The following is a 24533-nucleotide window of genomic DNA, read 5'->3' as shown; positions in this document are numbered from 1 at the left end:
TTGACACAACAGTCAATGAAAATGCAAAATGCAAAAAGCTCCTGACCCAAAACATCCAGGAAATCCAGGACAAAATGACAAGACCAAACCTAAGGATTATAGGTATAAAAGAGAGTGAAGATTTCCAACTAAAAGGGCCAGCAAATGTGTTCAATAAAATTATAGAAGAAAATGTCCCTAACCTAAAGAAGGAGATGCCCATGAACATACAAGAAGTCTACAGAACTCTAAATAGATTTTTACCAGAAAAGAAATTCCTCCCCTCACATAATAACTAAAACACCAAATGTACTAAACAAAGAAAGAATATTGAAAGCAGTCAGGCAAAGGTCAAGTAACATATAAAAGTTGACCTATCAGAATTACTCTGAATTTCTCACCAGAGACTATGAAAGTCAGAAGATCCTGGGCAGGTGTCATCGAGACCCTCAGCGAACACAAATGCCAACCCAGACTGCTATATACAGCAAATACCTCAATTACCATAGAGGGAGAAACCAAGGTATTTCATGACAAAACCAAATTTACACAATATCTTTCCACAAATCCAGCCTTTCAAAGGATAATGAATGGAAAACACCAACAAAAGGAGGGAAAATACACACTAGAAAAAGCAAAAATTAATCTTCCTTCACCAAACCCAAAAGAAGATAATCATACAAATATAAAAATTACATCAAAAATAGCCGGAAGCAACATTCACTATGCCTTAATATCTCTTAACATCAATGGACTCAATTCCCCAATAGAAAAGACATAGCCTAACAGACTCAGTGTCAAAAACAAACACTACCTCAGAGTAAAAGGCTGGAAAACAGCTACAGACTCATTCTGACAGAAGAAAACTTCCTAAGCAGAACACCAATGCCTCAGGTTCTGAGATCAATGATTGATTAAGGGAACTTCATGAAACTGCGAAGCTTTTGTAAGGCAAAGGACACTGTCAGCAAGACAAAACAGTAGCCTACAGATTGTCAAAGGACCTTCACCAACCTTGACAGAGATGTCTTGCTCAAGAAGTTAAATAGCAACAACCCAAATTAACCCAGTTAATAAATGTGCCACAAAGCTAAACAGAGATTTTGCAACATAACAATCTCAAATGGCTGAGCAGCTCATAAGGAAATTTTCAAAGTCCTTACTCACCAGGGAAATCTCAGCGTAACTGAGATTCCATCTTACATGGGTAAGGATGGCTAAGATAAAAAAACTGAAGTGGCAGCACATGCTGGTGAGGATGTGGAGCAAGGGGAACTCTCCTCCATTACTGCTGGGATTGCAGATTTGTACAAGCACTGTGGAAATCAAGTTGGCAGTTTTTCTGAAAACTGAGAATAGTTCCACCTCAAGATCCAGGTATGCCACTCCTGGGCATATACACAAGAGATGCTCCCCATCCCATGAGACACTTGATAATCCTCTTCATAGCAGTTGTACATGTAGGAGCCAGAAATTGGAAACAACCTAGATGTCTCTCCAATGAAGAATGGATAAAGAAAATGTTTTACATGTTTGCATGGTATGTACTCACTTGTAAGTGTAGATTAGACATAAGCAACAGGATACTCCTGCTACATTCCACAAACCTAAAGAAGCTACACATGAAGGATGGTACAAGCAAGGATGCTTGAACATCATGTAGACGGAGGAATAAAATAGTGATAAGAGGTAGATAGAGGGAGGAAACTGGGAACTGGGTGGGAGAGGAGATAGAAAGGGGAATGGGGAAGGATCAGGTGTGGGGAAGGACAGAAGGGATGTCTAGAAGCCATTAGAATAAATGGAATTCTGCTTCTCATAGGAGGGTGTATAGGTGACATCTTCAAGAAAAGCCAGAGACCTGGGAAAAGGAAGACCCTCCAGAATCAATGGAGATGTCTTTAGCTGTGACTCCAAGAATTGGGGATACAGAAACTGAAGAGGCCACGTCCTGAAACAAGGAAGTAGGAAGACCAGGGGAGTCATAGGGACACCAACTGTCTTAGTAGGGTTTCTATTCTGGCACAAACATCATGACCAAGAAGAAAGCTTGGGAGGAAAGGGTTTATTGAGCTTACACTTCCACGTTGCAGTTCATCACTAAAAGAGTCAGGACTGGAACTGATGCGGAGGCCATGGAGAGATGTTTCTTACTGGCTTGCTTCCCCTGGCTTGCTCAGCCTGCTCTCTTATAGAACCCTAGAATACAGCCCAGAGATGGTACCACCCACAAGGGGCCCTCCCCCCCTGATCACTAATTGAGAAAATGCCTCACAGTTGGATCTCATGGAGGCACTTCCCCAACTGAAGCTCCTTTCTCAGTGATAACTACAGCCTGTGTCATGTTGACACTCAAAACCAGCCAGTACACCAACCCATCTTAAAATTCCAACCAAAAATTTATCCTGTCTACAAAAAAATGCAGCCATGAGGAATGGAGCAGAAACTGAGGGAACAGCCAACTAATCCTTGCCCCCATTTGAAAATCATCCCAGGGGCAAGCACCAATCCCTGACACTATTAATAATACTCTATTATGCTTTCAGAAGGGAGGCTAGCATGACTGTCTTCTGTCCTCTGAGAGGCTCCACCCAGCAGATGACTCAGACAGATCCAGACAGCCACAGCCAATCTGGATGGAGCTTGGGGACTCTTATGGAAGAATAGGAAGGATTGTGGGCCCTAAGGGAATGGGAATTCCACAGGAAGACAGACAGAATCTACTAACCTGTATCCTTGGGATTCTCAGGGACTGAACCACCAACTAAAGAACACACAGGTGTAGACCTACCCCTCCCCATACATATATAACAAATATGCAGCTTGCTCTTCATGCAGGTCCCGAACAACTAGAGCAGGAACTATCTATCCTAAGAGCTGTTGCCTAGATATGGGATATATTCTCTCTTTGCTGCCTTTTCTGGCCTCAGTAGTAGAGGATGCACTTAGCATAACAAAGACTTGATGTGCCAGGGTGGATGCGTAACCAGAGGTGGCACCCACTGGCTCAGAAAGGAAACAGGGTTGGGTGATATGATGGAGTAGCCAGGAAAAGAGCAGTAAATGGTACGTAAAGTGAATAAGTAAAAAGAAATATTAAACAAAAAATATTAAAAAACATTTTTGTTTGCTAGTGCAATTACCTCACAACATGAAGTCATGTGTGCATCCTTGATTTTGTTTATTTGATCTTTTATGGGTCAGGACCAAATTGACCCTATTATTATGGCTCTGTAATACATCTTAAGACATGGAATGGTATTCCCTACCATATTTTCCTCTTTGCTTCTGATGCTATTGGTACCCTGAGTTCTTTTGTGGTTCCATATGAACGTAAGGTTCACTTTTTTCTATTGAAACGAAGGATGAGATGAGGATTTTCAGGGGGTTGAATCAAACATATAAAAAGTTTTGGTATCTTAGCCATTCTGACTGCTGTAAGGTGAAATCTCTGGGTTGTTTTGATTTGCATTTCCCTAATGACTAATGAAGTTGAACATTTTTTAAGATGCTTCTCCGCCATTCAAAGTTCTTCAGGTGAGAATTCTTGAACTCTGTACCCCATTTTTAATAGGGTTATTTGGTTTTCTGGAGTCTAACTTCTTGAGTTCTTTATATATATTGGATATTAGCCCTATTTCTGATGTAGGATTGGTGAAGATCTTTTCCCAATTGGTTGGTTGCTGATTTGTCCTCTTGATGGTGTCCTTTGCCTTACAGAAAATTTGTAATTATATGAGGTCCAATTTGTCAATTCTTGATCTTAGAGCATACGGTATTGGTGTTCTGTTCAGACAGCAGGTGTTGGAGAGGGTGTGGAGAAAGAGGAACACTCCTCCACTGCTGGTGGGGTTGCAAATTGGTAAAACCACTCTGGAAATCAGTCTGGCGGTTCCTCCGAAAACTGGGCACCTCACTTCCAGAAGATCCTGCTATACCATTCCTGGGCATATACCCAGAGGATTCCCCACCATGTAATGAGGATATATGCTCTACTGTGTTCATAGTAGCCCTATTTATAATTGCCAGATGCTGGAAAGAACCCAGGTATCCCTCAACTGAAGAGTGGATGCAAAAAATGTGCTATATCTACACAATGGAGTACTATTCAGCCATTAGAAACAATGAATTCATGAAATTCTTAGGCAAATGGATGGAGCTTGAGAACATCATACTAAGTGAGGTAACCCAGACTCAAAAGGTGAATCATGGTATGTACTCACTAATAAGTGGATATTAACCTAGAAAACTGGAATGCACCAAACATAATCCATACATCAAATGATGTACAAGAAGAAAGGAGGAGTGGCCCCTTGTTCTGGAAAGACTCAGTGAAGCAGTATTCGGCAAAACCAGAACGGGGAAGTGGGAAGGGGTGGGTGGGAGGACAGGGGGAGAGACGGGGGCTTTTGGGACTTTCAGGGAGTGGGGGGGCTAGGAAAGGGGAAATCATTTGAAATGTAAATAAAACATATATCGAATTAAAAAAAAGGAAAAAAAAAGTTTTGGTATAATACTCATTCATTTGATGTAATATTCACTTTACCAATCCAGGAATAATACATTGTCTTTATGTCTTTCTTCAGAGGTTGAAAACTTCCATTGTAGATTCCTATCACCTCTTCGTCGTTCATTTCCAGGCACTTTATTTTCTTTGAGTCTGGTGGAGTGGAGTATGCTCATGATCTTTCTCATTTTTTAATTTTTGATGTATAGAAAAGCTATTGATTTATGCATATTGAATCTCTATGCTGCCACATTGCTGAATTTGTCATTTCTAGAAGGTTTTTGTTCAGATTCCTGGGATCTCTAATATCTAGCATCTTGTCCACTGTACACTGGGATAGCTGGATATCTTCCTTCCTGATTGTGTGCCTCTAATTTCCTTCCCTTGCTTATTACCTCAGCTGCACTTTGAGAACAGTGAAGATAGCAAGTGCTATTGACAATGTTTGGGAGCCCCAGGTGTCTCTGTCCCATTACTGAATTCAGAGGGGTTGATTGATTTAATCTTTAATCCATATCAGATAATGTCGGCTGAGGGTTACTCACATATATCTTTTCACTAGGCTGAAGTATTGTCCCTGTGGTTCTACATTCTCCTAAGACTTTTATCATGAGGGCATAACGTATTTATCAAATAAATTTTCTGCATCTAGATGATCTAGATTGAATAATTAACTTCACTTATGTGGCTTATTACATTACAGACTTGCATATATTTAACTATCCTTATATTCAGGTGGTTCAAGTCAACATGGTGGGACATCTTTGTGATGCATGTTTGTATTCTGTTTGCAAGTATGGTGTTATTTTAACAATCCATGGCATTTTTATTGAGCCTTTTAGTTTATGAGGTAAAAGTAAAAGCAGCTCTCTTGAATACTTTACATGACTGTAGGAATATGTCTGAGACTTAAGGGGAGTTACAGGGAATTAAATTTCTCAAAAGTTGAGATCAAGTAAATAAACTTTAACTCTTTAAATTTTCCTGTTGACTCTTCCCTCACGATAGTAACAAGCTCCAATTGGCCACATTAGGTTTTTATCCTTGCTGACGTCCGATCTGAAGTACCGGTTTCAGTCAATATCTACTAGTTCCACTTCAAAAGTGAGCTTGGAGTTTGGTGGAATTCTGGCATCAGGCTGTCCTTTCTTTCTGTAGGCCCATTCTGGTTCAATCTCCAGTCGAGCCTTTTCTTCTTTATTCATAGACAAGAGTGCTCCATCCCATCTTCTGTTAACCTTTCCTACTCCAACCTTAAAACTTAAAAGGCTTGGCATTTTTCTTCTTTGACCTTGTTTGAATATTAGGATCAAAAACAGTTCCATCTGGGAGTGTCCCCATTTACCAGCAGTGAACAACATCTCGCTTTTTAGGAATGTTGGTTTTTATCTCCTTTTTTTTTTTTTTTTTTTTTAGAATAGATTTTGTATATTTTGGTGGACCCTTGAGAGTCTACTCAGACTTGGATTCTTTGGGTTTATCGTCACCAAGCTTCACGTTTCTCACCTGTTCAGATGCTTTACTACCGGTTTCAGCAATCTTGAGACACTTTCAAAAAGATGGTTATAGCACTAACCAAATTGTCCTCATTAGCAGTTTTAGTTACATTTTTTTATGTTTCCGAGTAATTTATGCTCTGTGAGAAACGAATCTGAACCGGGATCCTGCAGAAACTTGATGATGTCCTTCCTTCTTGGGCAGCTGCTCCCTGCTCCACGGTCCATGCACCCTGCGGAACAGCCTCGGCCATCTTCCCCCGCTGCTGCCACTGCACTGTTTGCAAGTGTGTTGTGGAATATTTTTTAGTATTGTATCTTCTTTCTTAATTTCCTCCTTTTCATTTTTTTCTTTCCTCCTCCTCCTCCCCCTTCCTCTTCCTCCTCCTCTTCCTCCTCCTCCTCCCCTTCCTCCTCTCCTTCCTCCTCCCCTTCCTCCTCCCTTTCCTCCTTCCCTTCCTCCTCCCCTTCCTCCTCCTCTTCCTCCTCCTCTTCCTCCTCTTCCCCCCTCCTCCAATCACATTGTGCCTAATGGCGGCTGCCCTGAGGACTGTATAAAGACCTGCTGGGTGGGTTGCACTTGGTCGTTCTCTCTCAATGTGTAGGGTGACCCAACATGTTAGAAAGACTAATTCCTCTTGTTTTTTGCATCGATTCCTGACTCTGAGTTGTTCATTCAGGAGATCCCGCTAAGCGAAGGCTCACCAGAGTCTTACAGAACAACCAAGTTTGAATTTTTTTTCCTCAAATTTTCAGGTTTCATTAAATTAAAACATTTGTTTTGCTGATTTCTTTTATTAATGTTAGCACTTATAGGTATCTATTTACCTCATAGGACTACTTTAAGTATGTGACACTGATTATGTAATGTTGGAATTTTACGCTTTCACATTTTGAAAATCTTTTTCTTCATTAACATAATTATTCAGTAATGCTTTTTATTTTTTTATTTCCAGGAGTTTGTACATTTCTTAGGGATTTATTTGATGTTAGTTGTAAGCTTTATTACATTCTGCTCAGATTGTAGTGCCTGAGTTGTTATCGTTCCCTGTCCCCATTCCTGTGAGGTTACAGCTGTGAAGCTGCCAAGTCCACTGCACGTCCTTTTCTGCCTCAGCCTGTGACCACCGTGAGGTACCTCAGCCTGTGACCACCGTGAGGTACCTCAGCAGGAGCCACCACTGCGGTGTGCTTACTCTCCACCCTCTTCCTGCCATCAACATGAGGTGCCACCACAGGGGCTGCATGGGGCAGTGTCCTTTCCACCCATCCTGAAGAGCTCCATGACTGAGCCCTAGAATCTAAGTCAAAGCAACCTGTGGCCTGAAAGGACTTCCCAGCCTGGCCAATGGAACATATGTGGAAGAAACAGGGTGAAACAAATAAATACAAACACCAAAAAACAAAACTGAGTAATCACTAAGCAAAAAACCCCACCAGTTCCTGAGAAAAAAAAAAAAACACCAAACTCTGAGCTCCAGAAGATCAGGACATGACATTCCAGCAATCTTCAACTGTTTCTATGGGAAATGTCTACCCTTAGAAATCTGTGCCCGCTAAGAATCCAGGACAAGCTTTGATTGCTTGGTCTTGGAGGAGAGAACCCCTCTCCTGGATGCTTCCTCACCCCCAAATCTCCGAAGTGAAGTTTGTTGTACTTTTTTGTACATCTGGTTGGAAACACACACTCAAATGTGTGCACACACACACACAAATACATGAGAGAGAGAGAGAGAGAGAGAGAGAGAGAGAGAGAGAGAGAGAGATTCTCTTGTCCCCACCCCATCTAAAACATTCCTTTTGACATGAGACTAAAACAGTAGTGGGGGAACCTCAACATTCCCTCCAAACCCCTCATGCCATGAATCTAAATAAAGCTCTCCCTCCCTTAAGGTGTCTCTTGTCCAGTGCTTGCTCTCAGTGAAATGAACAGTAACAGACAGAGCCCCTTGGTACTAAGGAGTGAGAAAAATCCCTGTGGGTTGTGCCAGCTCTGATTGGTCACTAATGCTCTGATGTCACAGAGAGCCATTGTGAGGAATGACCAAGAGCTGATCATATAGTGCACTGTCAGGGCTGTTTTGTGTCCTTCTGTGCAGAGAGCTTTTTGGTGGTGAACTGAAGGACTCGGTGGTTGGATCAGATTTGGACGTCGGTGATTGTTTGGATTTCGACATTGAACATCAGCTACACGTCCACAGACTGAGTTCTTTCCTGCTGTTTCCGTGAACTCAGAGGTTTGGGTTTCTGTTTATGTGACTTTGATTATTTGGGGGCTTTGTTTACAGCTTTCCCTTCTTGTTGTTGGCTTGTTTGTTTAATTATTTTCATTTTGCTTTCTGGATTAGCTTCCATGTGTTTTCCTTCCTTCCCCCTCCTTTCTCCTTCCTTTCTTCCTTTCTCTTTCCTTCTTCAGTTTGTTTTATTGTTCCTGGGAGACTGGGTTTCTTTGTATGGCCTTGGCCAACCTGTAACTTTCTGTGTAGACCAGGGTAGCTTCAAACTCAAAGATTTGCCTGTCTCCTGAGTGCTGGGATGAAATGTGGGAAGAAAACTGAGTAGCGTCCCTCCCTGGCCAACATCCATATTTGTTTTCCTAACTTCTCTTTTGACTTTGTCACTGTCTGTTACTCTCTAGCTCATCCTGCCTCTTATCCTCCAGTCCCCTCAGAGTTCCCCTTTCCTTTAATTCAACTTCAAACCACCAGTATCCTGCATATAAGGAAAAAATTGTGGTATTTGTCTCTGTTGGACTAAGATGTTCTGTATAACAGAGTGACCTCAACATCCATTCCAGAAAAATACTGACAAATTTTCATTCTTATTCATAGGTGCTGTGTGACTTTTGCCCCCATCCCGTGTAGATACTGTATCTACTGGGGCAAGTTGCATCCCACGCATTTCTGGGTAAAGCTATCTTGATGTTCAAGTGTGGCCTTTAGCTCAGTCCTTCATGATGGACGTCTTGGGTAAGCTTGTCAATGTTCTGCTCCTTTGAAATGGGGATCCTTGTTCTCCTGGCTAAAATTTTGTCTTCCATCACCCTTGCTCTCTTTCTGCTCTGAGATTTCTTCCTTCTTTCCATCCTCTGTGTTTGTCTTTGCTTTGTTCTGGTTTCCCCGTGTCCTTAGGCAGAGGCAGACTCGTCTATGGAAGTGTCTGTGTCTCTTAATCTCAGAATCTCTAGTAGTAACCTATCTTAGAAGGAATTCTGATCTGTTTTCCCTGCCATCTTTGCTTGCTGTAGCTCCTGGTGACCAAGAGAAGGGAAGTGCGATGTCGGGGGACCTCAAGGCCAGTTGTCATGAAGGGAACCCCCTGGCACAGCATTACTATATCCTGGGCACCCTAGATAAAGGGTCTTTTGCAGAAGTCAAAGTGGCTCTCCACCTTATGACCCAGACCATGGTAGCCATCAAGATATTGAAAAGGGGCACAAATATAGACTTCCTGGTCATCTCTGAGATAGATCTTGTGAAATCCCTGAACCATAGTCGCATAATACAGTTGTTCCAGATATTCGAGACAAGGCACAAAACGTACCTGGTGATGGAATATGCAGTCCGGGGATCCCTGCTGAAACACATCAACAAGTGTGGGCATCTGGACGAGGAAGAGGCACGTAGGATATTTACAGAACTCTCTTTGGCCGTCAACTATATCCACAGTCAGAATATTGTCCACCGAGATATCAAGGCCGAGAACATCCTATTGGATTGGGAGGGGCATGTGAAACTTACTGACTTTGGCTTAGGCAAAAGACTGGCCTCTGGGGAAAAGTTCAAAGGATTTTGTGGCACACCACAATATTGTGCTCCTGAAGTGTTTGATCACAAACAATATGATGGCCTCCCAACTGACATCTGGAGTCTCGGTGTAATATTATACTATTTAGTTATTGGCCACCTTCCCTTCCGAGAGACAGTGCACTCCAAGATAAAGCATCTTCCCTTGAGAGTAGCTTTCTGGAGAACACCTCCCCACTCCAGGGGCTTATGCCTCATGTTGGAAAGAGTACATTCAGAGAGGAGGAGAGAAGCATCAATTCCACAAAATCATCATCAAGAAAATGAAAGGCAACAACAACAACGCTAACCTCATCATCAGGAGCCCCATGGTCACTTTTCATATCCACACAATCCTCAACCTTTGAAAACACGCAAGATATGGTCCAAGAGAGCTCCAGTGCTACAGACACAAGTAGCAGCATGTCCTCCTGGGAGTCCAGAACCAGCAGCCCTTCCCCCATTGAGAAGAACCAGGAAGAGAATATAGGCATCGAATCCTTACAAGACACTAGCTCATCCTCAAGGGAAACAGTCCATCAGGAGCAGCTCCGAAGGAGGTCCCAGGGTATGCCCAGAGTCCCACTGAGAAAGCGGGCCTGGAGGGGCCTGAAGAAGAGGATTTCCAAAAGCCTTAAGGAACTTGTGTTGCTGCCTCCCAGTGAAAAATAACAAGGTCATGGCAGCCAATGAAGAGTGCTTCAGAGACACAGGCTGAAACAAGTAGGTGGGGTGTGATTGGAAAGGATGCACTCTCTAGTTTCTCCTTCCCTTAACATATTCCAGCATGCACATTAAGGGTGTTGGTGACATTGGGTCTATCATGCCAGAGAGAAAAATCCCATCCTGTTCTTCCTCCTCCTAAGACTACACCCTTCCTCAAAACTTGAGCAACATGTAGACAGCAGAGGATAGTGGCCTAATGCTAGGTAAGGATGCTGGAAATGTGTGAAGGGATCAATGGAGCACTTGGGTGGAATCAGCCTGAGGTCCCATGCCATCACAGGGCCAGCACAGCCAAGCATAAGTCCTGCAGGTTTCTAAGATTTCTTCTGTCTGTTTCAAGGGCTATCAGAGGCCCTGTGGTCCCTGGAGGATGATACCAGAGAGTGGAGAGGAGTCTGCTGAGGATACAGACAGGAGCAGGGAGGACAGAGACACACAGGAATTTCAGGTGGCTGTATGGCAGAGGGAAGAACTGTCTATAGTGCAGGCTTAAATTAGAGGCAAAAGGTTATTTTCCCCTGAAGTCTGAAGGAAGATTCTGAGAAGTTCTGAATAATTCTCTTCCTGCCCGTCCCATGTAGGGAGTTCCACACTGGGCAGCAGTCCCAGGATAGCTGTGGCCCAGTGAGTTAATCTTCACAGCACTCAGAAACCCCTGGAAGAAACATCCATGGAGTGCTAGTGGTTACCAAGGATACTGAGAAGAAACACCAGACTTCAGAGAACCTTCATGAACAGTGAGAATGCCAGCTCAGCAGCCTGTCTCCAGGTGTACTTGTGAGCTGAGGAGAGAGTGGTCCTGGAGGCAGAGGAAGGAACCCAGAAGACCTGACCTGTTGCATGTATCCAACAGATATGTCTGATATTATAAGATGTGGTAACAGAACTGCGAAGCCATGAGTATCCATTGGAGTCCAGAAGTGAATACAGAGTGGGCAGAGATGGTTCAGACCCACAGCTCTGATGCAGAGCAGAGCATCCTGATTACTGCATAGTTACACTGAAAGAGATCCTGAAGCCCTCACAAAACTACCAGCTCTAGTCTCTGATTGTGCATGTTGCACTCAAATTTGAGCCATTTGATGAGTATACTTTACTTCTGGTTGGACACACAACACACCCACACAACACGCACACACAGAGTCACACAAAGAGGCACAGTCAGTACTAATTCTATTTCCTTGAAGTGGAGAGAGCCCACGTTACAAACAAGGTAATTTCATAGTTTGAGTGACTGCCTTCTGTAACCTTTACCCAAATCAATTTTCTCTTGTCTCCACACACTTCTGACAAAGTAACTCCCTATTCTCATCTTTTCTGGGAGTCATGGGAAGTGAGCATGGGCATTGTTCCCCACTTTGGCCCAGGGTACACAGCCATGTGCAAGGTGAGGCTTACCTATGCACCATCTTTTGAGGAGATCCAAGGTGAGATCTGAAGTGCTTGACATTTGACTCCAGAGAAGGTGCTGGTAAGAAGCATTGCAGTGCGGTGGGGGTGGGGGTGGGGGGCAATGTTGATGGTAAAACAGATGAGTCCCCCTGACAGGACATTGTAAGTTTTCCTTTGGGTGGCCCATGGTGACTTGCCCCATTCCCACCAAGTATAAAGACAAAGAGAGCTTCAAATGTGTTAAAGAGGAACTCAACCCCTCTGTCCCCTGACACCACTCTGTATTACAAACTATTTGGTGTAAATTGATCAGTTTTCCCTTAGAGCTGTCTCCTGGCATGATCATGTCCTTGCTACTTCTGCAATACTGCTGCTGCTACTGCTACTGCTGCTGCTCCTGCTCCTGCTGCTCCTGCTGCTCCTGCTGCTCCTGCTTCTGCTGTGTGTGCTGCTGCTTCATTCTCATGTCTATTGCAGGAAGGGAAAGGCCAGATGCTTCTGGAGCCAATCAGTGAGCATTCCAAAGCCTGATGCTCTGGAAACTGCAGAAAACACCAGTGACATCACTCAACACAGAACAAGGTTTGCAGCCAGCCTCACCTGTAGGGACCTGGGAATTGACGCCTTTTTCATCACAGACAACCCGGGTGGAAGAGGGGCACATGGCATCTTCCTGGCTCAGGCCACTGTGAGTGGGTAGTTATTTCCAAGGGATGCACAATTGGACTTTTTGTAATTCTTAGCAAATCCTTTTTTATTCAGGTCTTCTTGATAGAAGAGGCACCTGTTCATTGATACAGAGGTAGGGCAAAGCCAGGCCCACAAGTGGGTAGGCTAAGAACAAGAAAGAAAGATGTGTTCTGATTCCAGGAACATCTGCACCTTACCCTTACCACGGTTTTAAGAGAACACTATCTGAGACATCTTGAGGAATTTCCTCACTGGGAACAGTTCCTTTCTGTTCCGGCAAGAGCCAAGTGACAAGGGCAAGGCACTTCTCAAGTTCCGTCCTTCCATCACCTCCATTCTTGTATGCATGGGGGCAAAGAGAGATAACTGGGTGCTCTTTGGGTTGGCACTACCCACAGCAGTGACATCAACACATGTGTGCAGAACTGATCAATTTTCAAAGGACCCAGAGTGTGGAATCTGTATGGTTGTTGATTTTAGGTATTGTGTGTCTGGGTGAAGACCCAGGATGCGGACAGAGAGCTTGGTACCATGCTGTGCCAGCAACAGAAGTGTTACCTAGAAGAGCCCCTCCACACACACACACATGGCAACCTTGAATAAACATCTGTATCTGCAAAAGAAGGATGATTATTTTCTTTTCAAAAGAAATTTCAGCTGCCCAATGCCACCAGTCACCATTCTACTGGGCTTGGTGAACAGAACCTGGGTAATTGATGATAATCTACCACATTCATGGCTTTAAGTACATCTCTGAATTCTTCCTGCTACACACTGGCTCATTCCCATTCTTAAGCCAACATCATTTTAGCATCAGGTGTTGGGTCCCTCTATCCAATATTTTCCTCCTTTTGTAGCTTCCTTTTCTCAGAATATTACACTCTCATTTTACCTATCTTGACATAAATGTCAGGATTTCATGGCCCTTTCTTTCTCTGAAGCAGGTTGCTAATGTGAAGCACAGACTAATCAACTCACATTTTTTCTAGGTCCTTTGTGTTGTGGTGACAGGTTTGTATCTCTTGCATTTTTAGGCATTCTTCTTCCTTGACTTGTGTCTTGAGCAAGCATTTCATGGGTTCAAGCCCTTATCATAACCCCAGGTATTGAGACCTTCACAAACATTTACTATGACTAGAATTTTTCTGTACTTGTTTTTACATTGCCTGTTGACTTCAGTCCCTTAAAGAGTTGATGGCTTGAAGATGTTCTCAGAAGCCATCGTTGATGTGGAGGAACTTTCTGGCAGTGTCTGTCACACAGCCAGTATATGTTTCTTCCTTTGGAACAATAGGCGGGGGCCCTGTCAAGAACATCCTCCAGAGTGATCTCAACAAGCAAGGCACTTTTATTCAGAGGCCCCTCTATGTACTCCAGTTAAGGGTGTGCAACCTGGGCGTGGTAGGATGGAAAGTTCATTCATGACACGACTGTTAAAAGGTTCTTCAGTGGATATAGTATGTTCATCTAGGGAGTATGTCCATGGGATGGACTAGTAATTGTATGTCCTAGCCATAGGTCTAGGCAGAAAATTCAAAAGCTGCTGGCAGAGGATTGTGGGCCCCTGTCGTAGGGGAATATGTGGTACAACAATAAGCTGAAACTTTATTTGAACAAATAGTCCCCCATAGGGTCATGGGAGGGGCTGCTGATAGAAGTGGGTGTCCTGTTCCCAAAATAAGCTCTAGAGAACCTCTGTTCCTGCTACACATGCCAATGGCCCAGTGGTATTGAACCTTCCCTAAAGGGAAGAAGTTTGAGCTCCCAGAATACTACTAATGTCATGTGATATCATTGATTCATTGGTGACAATCTTGATAGAAGCCTGACACCTGTTCATTATATACTTGGCACCAAGGATACTAGATCCGTCTTGGGGTGGATCAGTGTGTGCATCTGCTAGGTACAAATGCTTAAAATAGTAAAAAGTATGATAGTGCCGCATAGATACTGATCTGCTTTGTACACAGCCTAAGACCCAGCTCCATGGAATTGTGTCTTCTATGAGGTCACTTAGGGGATAGGCTGTGGATATTTTATCCGACATGTAAGTACAATATGGTGGTCCCTGGCTATTGCTCCCTCCTGTAACATGACCTTTCTTTGCCTCCCCTAGGTGTTGTCCTGTTACGGTGTCAATCTGCAGTCCCATCCTTGGTCACTGCTTTTGCCTTGAGGAACAGTATGTGGCTGCTTGCGCACTAGCCCTGCCTTGTAATAAAAATGGGCTGGGTCCTCTCGACACTGGACACTTAAGAGGTCATTGCGTGTCCTCCTGGTTACTAATATTACAAAGCAGTCACTATTTGATTCTAGAGGCTACTTGACCAGTCTTTGTGCAATAAATATATGGCCTCTACCCCATGAGTTTTGGCTGACCAAAGGAACTTGAGTTGCCCTTAGATCCAGTACGTATTCAATGTTTAAGATACCAAGCATCTGAGTGTGTGTAGCATTTACTTGCAGCCTAGGTTTTGGGTCTGTCCTAGAGTGGCCTTTCGTGGCCTAAATACTAGGTTTGCCCTAGTACAAGTGTACAGTAAATCTGTGTCTTGAGACCGTCTCCAGACCAGCATGATGATGGTGCACTCAGATCTGGGCCTTGCTTCCACTTAGCAGAGAACTGGGCTCACTTGTGGAGCTGTATGCAAGATGACCTCTTAGGTACTGGAGACCTGGTGTGTGTGTGTGTGTGTGTGTGTGTGTGTGTGTGTGTGTGTGTACCTTCCTTTGGTTTTTCTCCTGTGCAACTTCTTATTTGCTGTGTTTTCTTTGGTGTTGTTAACCTGCTCAGAATGGATTTGTCCTTCTAGTATCTTCTTTGGGCTGGATTTGTAGATGTTATTTAGTGTTTTTTCTCACAGAATATCTTATTTTCTCCATCTCTGTTGATTGAGAGGTTTGCTGGATATCATAGTCTGGAATGACATATCTGGTGTCTTAAAGTCTGTAAGTCAGCTTTCTAGGTCTTTCTGGGTTTTAGAGTATCTGTTGAGAATTCTGTTGAAATTTAAACACATTTGCCTTCATATGTTACTTTCTGTCTTTCCCTTTCTGCTTTAAATATTTTTGCTATATATACTTTTTTAGTAATATATATACATATATACATATATAATATATACATAAGTACCTATACATATATATTTGATTATCTTTTGGTGGAAGATCTTTTCTGGCTCAATCTATGTGGTGTTTTGTAAGCTACATGTACATTTATAGATATCTCTTTAGTTTAGGGAAATTTTCCTCTATAATTTTATTGAAGTTATTTCCTGATCCTTTGACCTGGGAATATTTTTTCTATTGCTATTATTCTGAGGTTTGGTCTTTTCTTTCTTTTTAATTTTTTAAAAAAAATTTACATACCATATTTTATTTCCTCCCCCCCATCCACCCTCCCGACTATTCCACATCCCACCTCCTCCCTACCCCCTCTCTCCACAGTATTTTCCAAACTCCCACCCCACCCCACCTGACCTCTAAACTTCCTTGGGCCTCCAGTCTCTTGAGGGTTTAGTGCATCATCTCTGATTGAACACAGATCCAGCAGTCCTCTGCTGTACATATGTTGGGAGCCTCATATCAACTGATGTATGCTGCCTGTTTGGTGGTCTAGTGTTTGAGAGAGTTCAGGCGTCCAAGTTAATTGAGACTGCTGATCCTCCTACAGAGTTGCCCTCCTCCTCAGCCCTAATTCCACCACAGGAGTATTGTTTTCCTCGAATTTTGTTGCTGTTCTGATCTTCTGTCCTGGGTTGCCTGCAGTTCTGGTGATCAGCCAGACTTCAGGTCCAGTGTGGTCTCTTTTCTAAGATTTTTTGGCCTGGAGAACCTCTTGGATTTGGATTTGGGGAACCACCAACACCTCTTGATCCCTAGAACAGGCATGACCTCTGGGAATGTAAAGATCTTCTAGCAACATTGTAGTGTCTAATATGGTTGCCCAGGAGATGGGGTGTAGTTTATGGTTTTTGGGTATACTTTAAGGGGAGCTAGTATGCAGGGGACCATGTCTTATCTTGGGTCCCTAGTGCCCACATGGCCTCTGGGAAAGCTTCCAGAGTCATGGACCAGAATATAGAACCCAGAGCATTGGGTGCCTTTTGGTGATGTTAGGCCTACTTTAAAGGGAAATTGTGGGCATTAGGTGTGGTCTTACATAGGGTCCCTGGCACTTAAATGGCCTCTGGGAAGGCAGCCAGAACTCAACAAGTCTTCTGAAGAAAAATATTTAATTGGGGCTTGCTTATAGTTCAGTGTTATAGTCCATTATCATCCTATTGTGAAGCATGGTTGAATACAGGTAGACATAATGTTGAAGAGATAGCTAAGAGTTCTACAACTGAATTGGAAAGCTCCTGAGGAAGAGATTTTGGACCTGGCTTGAGCATTTGGAAAGTCAAGGCCCATTCCCAGTGACCCAATTCCTCCAACAGTGCCACACTTACTCCAACAAGGCCATACCTCCTAAAAGTGTCACTCCCTGTGCCACTTTAGGGCCATTTTCACTCAAACTACTACATTCTTCTCCATTGCATCAATAGTCCATCATCATCATGCAAAAATCATTTAGTCTTACTTAGAATGTCCCCATTGTCTATCACAGGAACAGCTTCATTTGAAAGCACTGAGTCTCATGCAATCTCACGGTAATCCCCTGTAAAATCACAATGAAGAAGCAAGTCACATACTTTCAAGAAATAATGGCAGGGGATATATGCATTACCATTCCCAAAGGGTATAAAGAGGATGTAATGAGGAAATACTGGGCCAAGGGAGACTAAAAACCAGCTGAACAGACTCCAAACTCTGCATCTTCATGTATGATGTCAAAACACTCTTCAGATCTCCAACTCCTTTCATACTTGTTGAGGCAACACACTATTTTTCTTGGGGTGATTCGGCCCTGTGTTAGCAGCTTTCTTCAGCAGATATCCCAGGGCTCTGGCATCCTTAACATCTTGGCGTCTCCAAGGCAATCCAGGCTTCACCTTCACAGATTCATGCAATGGCCTCTCTTGACCTCTATGCAGGGACACCCCTAACATGTCTGACCTCTGAGAATTCCCTTCAACATGGAGGGAGATTTCACAACCTCCTTCTTGTAACCTTGACTCTGACATGACCACAAGGCCAAGGCTGCCAAGTTTTGTTACTTGTTGGGCTGGAAAATAACCCCCTTATCAAAATATTCTTATTTTTCAAATACATTTTTCACCAGATTTCTGTTTTCAATGGGTTTCTTCAGTGCCTAAGGTTGAACGACTTAGAAATTGCTCTGAAAAAACATGGTGGCCTTGAACTCTGAAGTCTACTTGTCTCTGCCTCCGTAGTGCTAGTATTAAGGTATGAATCAGGCCTTTTCATGAGTTGGAAGCTTGGCTGGGTTTTGTCTTACCTTGATGTCAACCATTCCTTGTATTTCATCTAGCATCAGGCACTTCTTTACATTTTTTTAAATGTCCTTGTGTACAGGATTTAGTTGCTTTAAATGTCCTGGTGCTCTCTTTTTCACACTGTACATTTTGTATTTTTCCTAGTTCAGATTGTTCCTTTTCATTATAAAACTGCATAAGTCAGACCAAAAAGAACCACATGACACAGTCAATGCTAGGCTGATTTAAGTGTCCTCTGTCAAAACTTTTAATGCATATTATGTTCAATATAGCCTCAGACTGATGTTAACATAATTGTAGAAAGCAGCAATGCTCTTAGCCAAAATATCACAAGAATATTTTTCTAGGCACTATACTAATAATATTCTCCCCTGAATCTTCTCTAACTGAGCCCTCACAGTTTAAATAACCCCAAGCATCACAGTCTTCCATGATCCTACTACTATAACCCAATAAACCCTGCTTGAATTGTCCATCTGCACTTTAGTTCGAAGTCTGAAAGTCTTCTGTATTCCTCCAGATGAAAGCATGATCCATCCGATCTTGGCAACACCACAGGCCATGGCACCAGTTTCCATCTTAGTGTTTGATTCCTGTGAAGAGGAACCATAACCATTGCAACTCTTAAAATGGAGAATACTGAATTGGGGCTGGGTGGTATTTCAGAGGTGAAATACAACCATTATTATTATGACAGGAGACATGGTGGCATACAGGCAGACATGGTACTGCAGAGTTAACTGAGAAATCTACATCTGGATTGGAAGGGAGAAGGAAGAGAGAAGGACCCTGAGCCTGGGTTGAGCATTTGAAACCTCGAGGCCCACCCTCAGTCACATACATCCTCCAACATGTCCTATGTGCTCCAGCAAAGTCACACCACTTAATCGTGCCAATCTCTGTGAGTGTATGGGGCGCGTTTTAATTCAAACCACCACAATCCTACTTTAGAAAAGTAATTTTTGTCTTCTTCCTCCTCTTCTTCCTCATCCTCCTCTTCCTTCTCTTCCTCTTTCTATCTTTCTGCTACCAACCAAAGATTATGAATGCATTTTTGTATAGTCGGCCTTTTCCACAGTTATCTTTAGCCTTACATAGACTGCCTGGTGACATCCACTGTGACAGGAATGGCTTCCTTTGTCCTCTTCATTCCCTTGTGTTGGCAGCTCTAACGGTTACTGCTAGCCTGTCATGGTTTTCTCTCAATACTTGAAAAAATGTTCAAGAGGTTCATTCAAGAGTTTTACAATATTATTTTATTCATTTAACTAAAACCTCAAGAAAAAAGAAACTCTGATATTGCTAGTACAACCATTAAAGCATTAGCCTAAGTAAGCCTTGTTTCCATGTCCTTCATTTACATAAAAAAGAATCCTTGACCTATTGTCATCATTTATTATCAAACTCTGTCAAGTAAATGTCTCTACATGTGAAAAGATACCCAACCCTTCCCATGTTATTTTTACAAACACTCATCATTACTGTATTACTAAAAGTACATACTATTTACATTTTTTACATTTAGCTGTGTCCGTGTGTGTGTGTGTGTGTGTGTGTGTGTGCATGTGTACGTGTGTGCATGCTTATATGAAGTTTATGTGCAATGAGTGTTGCCAGGAGTCCTGAAGAGCACATCTCAAGTCCTGATCTCTCAAACTGATGTCACAGGTGGTTGTGAGTCAACGTGTTGCTGAGACTCAAAACAGGACTTTCTTAATACCAGGAAGCACTGCACCATCTGTCTATCACTATTGTCTTACTGAGGGTGGTAGAGCTTCAACTTTATATATATATTGCTTGCACATGTTATTTACACAAATTGGAGAGTGTTACTTATGAGAAATCCATGTGTGTATCCATTGAAATTTAACTATAACAACCCGTCTACTTCTTTCTCCCGACCCTGTCCACATACATAGAAGGGCCCTGTCACTTTGTTAAAATACATCAGTATCAATTTTCCAATGTATATGATTTAACACAAGAGTTTATATTTTAACTCTTATGGTTCCTAAGTTTGTGGTGGTGTACCTTTTTTAGGACAGCAAAATAAAAACTTTCCAATACAGCAAACAATGAAAACCTTAAGAATACATGCAACTCAACTGACCTTTGTATAAAGCCATGCATTTGTCAGTGCTCCCCCAATCATAAGGATTCTTGACTGTATAAAAGATTCTTTTTCCTATAAAGACATTCAACTATGAATGAAAAGATTAATATGAAAAGACAAAGTTAGTACCACCCATAATATCATGACAATTTATACCAACTTTGCTGTCCTTTGAAACAAAAGAAAATAGTTACTTTTGTTATGCCATGCAGAGAGAAACTGCAAGTTCTTTTTCCTTTTGCCAATTCCATAAGAATTAGCTTCTCTTGGCACAAAACTCTAAATGGAAATCATGACTTGAGTCCTTATAAGTGGGCACAGACCTTGAAAAGGAGATGCTTTGCTATCCAGGTGGTCACAAAAGAGACTGAAAAAAAACAAGCTCTCCCTGGACCTGCTATGGAGGTGTAAGGCATGACTCAAAGCACTGTGCCTGTGGTAAACTCATTGGAGGGAGGTTACATTTAAGTATTCTAATGAAGAACTAGGCATGACAAGTTCCCTTATTCTTGTCCATATAATGCTCTCTGTACAGCCCTGAATGTCAGCCCAGGATTCTGGCTCCGCAGCTGTTGGAGATATGCTGTGACAACAGACTTTATCTCCAAGGGCTTGTGTGTCAACATTAGCATAGGATTCCAAACCAGTCAGTTTATGGGATAATCCATAACAAGCATGCCCTGATGTTTCAAACCTTTCTGAGTATAAAGATTCCAACAAGGTAACGCCAGAAGAAAGTGCCGAACTTGCATCATTCATGTGTTTAGCTGCTTAACTGTACCTCAGCACTCAAGCAACACTGTGGGAGGCTTAGACGTTGTTTTCTCTGCTTGATTGCCAGTATTTCACCTCCTGTCACACAGAAACAAATTCCTTCTTCCCTACAACCCAACCAGCTCTGCAACTGATACACCCAGACTTCTGCAAGACCTTGAAACACAGAGCTCTTCCTGACGGGGCAGAGGCCAGGTCTCCATTCACACCTTGTTCACTGCAGTACCTTAAAACCCACACCGTTCTAATAGGACATGAAATTCATTCCAACTCACTTTGTGTCTTCAGAAATTCATCTTCATAATCCCCATCTTCCGCTTAGAAAATGAAGGCTCCCTTTGCTCTTCTGCCACCTCCAGCTAGAGTGCGTTCCTGTCAGCAGTGATGGCAGAAGTCTTTGTGACTGCCTCCTGTACAGTGGCTATGGGCAGAAATGTGTACCATGAGCTCTTTTGTCCTGCAACCAGAATGCAAGGTCTCTGGTGAAGTATTTATTTAGCAGGGCATAGCATGAGGACAGGACACAAAGGCCTCTGGGTGGACCAGTTAACTGGGTGTAGTACAAAGGAGCAAAGGCCTCTGGGTAAAAGAGTTGGTAGGTGTTTCTGTTTCTTGGTCGTGGAGAACTCTGGGAGTATCTCAGCAGTTGGTCTCTGTGGCTTTTTGCCAAAGGTAAGAAGGGATTAAATAAAAGGATTAAAAATATTTAACTGCAAACTTAATACAAGTACTCATTGCCTGGGTCTTTCAGTTATGTATGTACCAGAACTTCAGGCGTTTGTCACATTGATTTAAAAAAAAAAAAAAAACAACCTATCTTCAGTAATTTCCCACATGTACACATTACAGTTAGATAAGGTTCATTTGTTTCTCCTGCCTCCAACTGCAAAAGGGTGTTTTCTTGTTAACCAGGTGAACTGAATGCTGTCCCCTGTGCCTTATTGCATCTTCAATTAGCCACAACTTTGCCCTCCTGCTTTTTACTAGAAATACTTTGGATGTCTTTGAAGTAGGCTACCTATGTTTTATAGATGTTATTTCCTGAAAGATATTGCCATATCTTTTTTTTTAATGTCTGAATATTTATTTATTTATTTTTACTGAATATAGTCTTCATTTACTTTTCTTTTATGCTTTTTTTCATTTTAATATTTTTATTTTCTATATTCTTTGTTTACATTCCAAATGATTTCCTCTTTCGCAGATCCCCCTCCACATATGTCCCATAAACCTTTTCTCTCCACCCATTCTCCAATCACCTTCCTCCTTTTTCTCTGTCCTTATATTCCCCTCCAATGCTGGATCAATCTTTTCCAGGATCAGGAACCTCTCCATACTTCTTCATGGGAGTCATTTGTTATGCGATTTGTGCCTCCCGAATTCAGAGCTTCTGGGCTAATTAATATCCACTTATCAGAGATTGCATTCTATGTGTATTCTTTTGTGATTTGGATACCTCACTTAGGATATTTTCCAGATCAAATTATTTGCCTAAAAATTTTGTGAATTCATTGTTTCTAATTTCTGAGTAGTATTCCATTGTGTAAATATACCACATTTTCTGTACCCATTCCTCCTTTGAGGGACATCTGGGTTCTTCCCAGCTTCTGGCTATTATAAATAAGGCTCCTAAGAGGGGCTTCCCGGCGGCCAGCGGGGAGAAATCGGTGTGCTCTGGTGAATCCAGCGGGCCCCAGCAGGAGCCTTCGGGTGCCTGCTTTGGGATCTGAATGGCCAGGACCACAGCACTAGGTCTCAGGCAGTGCGGGAGACCCGGTGTGCAACCAGAGGCAGTCTGGGAGCTCGCAGCACAGCTTGCTCCTGTGGCCCAGAGCTTGGGTTCCAGTCCTGAGGCCTCTGGCAGGAGCCCTCAGCTCTCTCCGCTTCCAGATCCAGATTAGCCTGGGCGGCAACACCGCATCTCCAAGTCCTGTAAGAGGCTAGAGGGGCTTCTGGGCAGCCAGCTGGGAGAAGTCGGTGTGCTCTGGTGAATCCAGTGGGCCCCAGTGGGATCCTTCAGGTGTCTGCTTCGGGATGTGAACAGCCACCATACACTAGCTGGCCCAAGGCCCCCCCCCCACACACACACACATGAGGACTCACTGAAATGGCCTCACTGAGAGTAGACACACCTATCTCTTGAGAGACTTGAGGTACCAGGAAATGTGTAGGCCTGGTGGTGTGTGATGGGGGTGGGGATGTTGGAGGTTGGGCCATTCCCTTGGAGACTGTGGTGGAGGAATGGGGTGAGGAAATGTCAGAGGGCAGAGTGGGAAAGGGATAGAGACTGAACTGTAAAAATAAATTGGGGATTAGTAATAATACTGATAATAATAAATAAAAAATATGAAGTACCATTGGTAGCTTTACCACTAGAACAAATAATCACAAAGAGACTTGCTAAGTACAATTTCTAATTATATCATAAAACAGATATGAGACTGAGTCTCAACCTTTCTAAAACATATGTTAAATATCTTGAAACTCTACAGTCCATAAAGACCCTTAACTGTAAATATCTGTGTTTACAATTAAAATAATTAATATAAAAAGAATTCTTTTAGTCTCCTTTCATTAGGTTGATTTGCCTTGTCCTAGTTCAATGAGATGGGCTTTTTTTCTTATATGATTTGCTAGTATGTTTTGTTTTTGTCTTACAGAATCCTATTCTTTTCTAATGAGAAACAGAAATGGACTAGATCCTGAAGGGATGAGAGTAGAGCAAAATTGGGAAGATTAAATTGGGATAAAACTGTAATCAGGATATTTTGTTTAAGAAAAGAATCAATTTTTAACAAAAGGGATAAGTTGCCAATGGTTGGCGAATATGTGAGTTGGTAATAAATGTTTAAACTGAATTAAAGTACAGTAAATAAATGAGTCCATTATAGCTATTAATAGCAGTCTTTGGTTCAGAGAGAATAAAAAATATTCCCCTAAAATATTTAGACTGCCAAAGCTGCTGATGGTTATCTAGACAATTAGCTTTTAGTTGAAGACAGATAATTTTGGCTTCAAGGAAGATTTTATCAGTAGAAAAGGAAAAACATAGGAGAGGAAGCAGAGAGGAAGGAGTGAAGGAAGGAAAGAAGGAAGAAGGAGGGAAGAAAACGAGAGTATACTGGAATTAGTTTATTTTTTCTTGAAAGAAAAGAAAGATGCCTTTGAAGTTCTGAAATTACTGTAAATTCAGTGAGAGCACTGATTCTCAACCCTTGAGTCATGTCCCATCTGTGTTCACAGGACTCTTCCCAAGAGTCACCAAATACCTTTGATCAGGAGATAATTATTTAATGATTCATAATGGTAGCAGAATTATTGTGATGAATTATCCATGAAAATAATATTATTATTGGAGTAACCAGAATATTTGGGAATATATTAAAGGGTCACAGAGTTATAGAGCTTGTGAACCACAGATTTAAGATGGTCAAGCAAATTTTAATTCATGTTAGGAGCAAACCATTACCATTGTGAGTTTTGGGCAAGTGGTCTGCTAACTTAGTCTGAAAATGTGGGTTACATGCCCACATTTTGAATAGATTTTAAAAGTAAAGAATTATATGTGCTAAAAATTATGCATAATTTTAGAGCACATTGTTTGTTTGCAAAGACTCAGGATTTAATCCACTGTTATCTTTATATGGTGTCAAGAAATAATTTTAGATTTTG

General features: G+C 42.3%; 1 protein-coding gene and 1 pseudogene across 1 annotated transcript; one reads left to right on the top strand and one right to left on the bottom strand.

Annotated features, from left to right (window-relative positions):
- Positions 1 to 5559: 5559 nt before the first annotated feature.
- Positions 5560 to 6236, bottom strand: LOC127671179 (peptidyl-prolyl cis-trans isomerase FKBP3-like; annotated as a pseudogene).
- A 3022-nt stretch (positions 6237 to 9258) lies between these two features.
- On the top strand, positions 9259 to 10439 carry LOC127670632 (sperm motility kinase X-like). The gene is made up of 2 exons (XM_052165097.1): positions 9259 to 9856; positions 10147 to 10439. The coding sequence occupies exons 1-2, from the start codon at positions 9259 to 9261 to the stop codon at positions 10437 to 10439; spliced, it is 891 nt and encodes a 296-aa protein (XP_052021057.1).
- The last annotated feature ends 14094 nt before the right edge of the window (positions 10440 to 24533 follow it).

Source organism: Apodemus sylvaticus, chromosome 20 (genome assembly GCF_947179515.1).
Source record: "Apodemus sylvaticus chromosome 20, mApoSyl1.1, whole genome shotgun sequence".
Classification (NCBI taxonomy): Eukaryota; Metazoa; Chordata; class Mammalia; order Rodentia; family Muridae; genus Apodemus; species Apodemus sylvaticus.
This window is presented reverse-complemented; position numbering and strand designations above follow the sequence as displayed.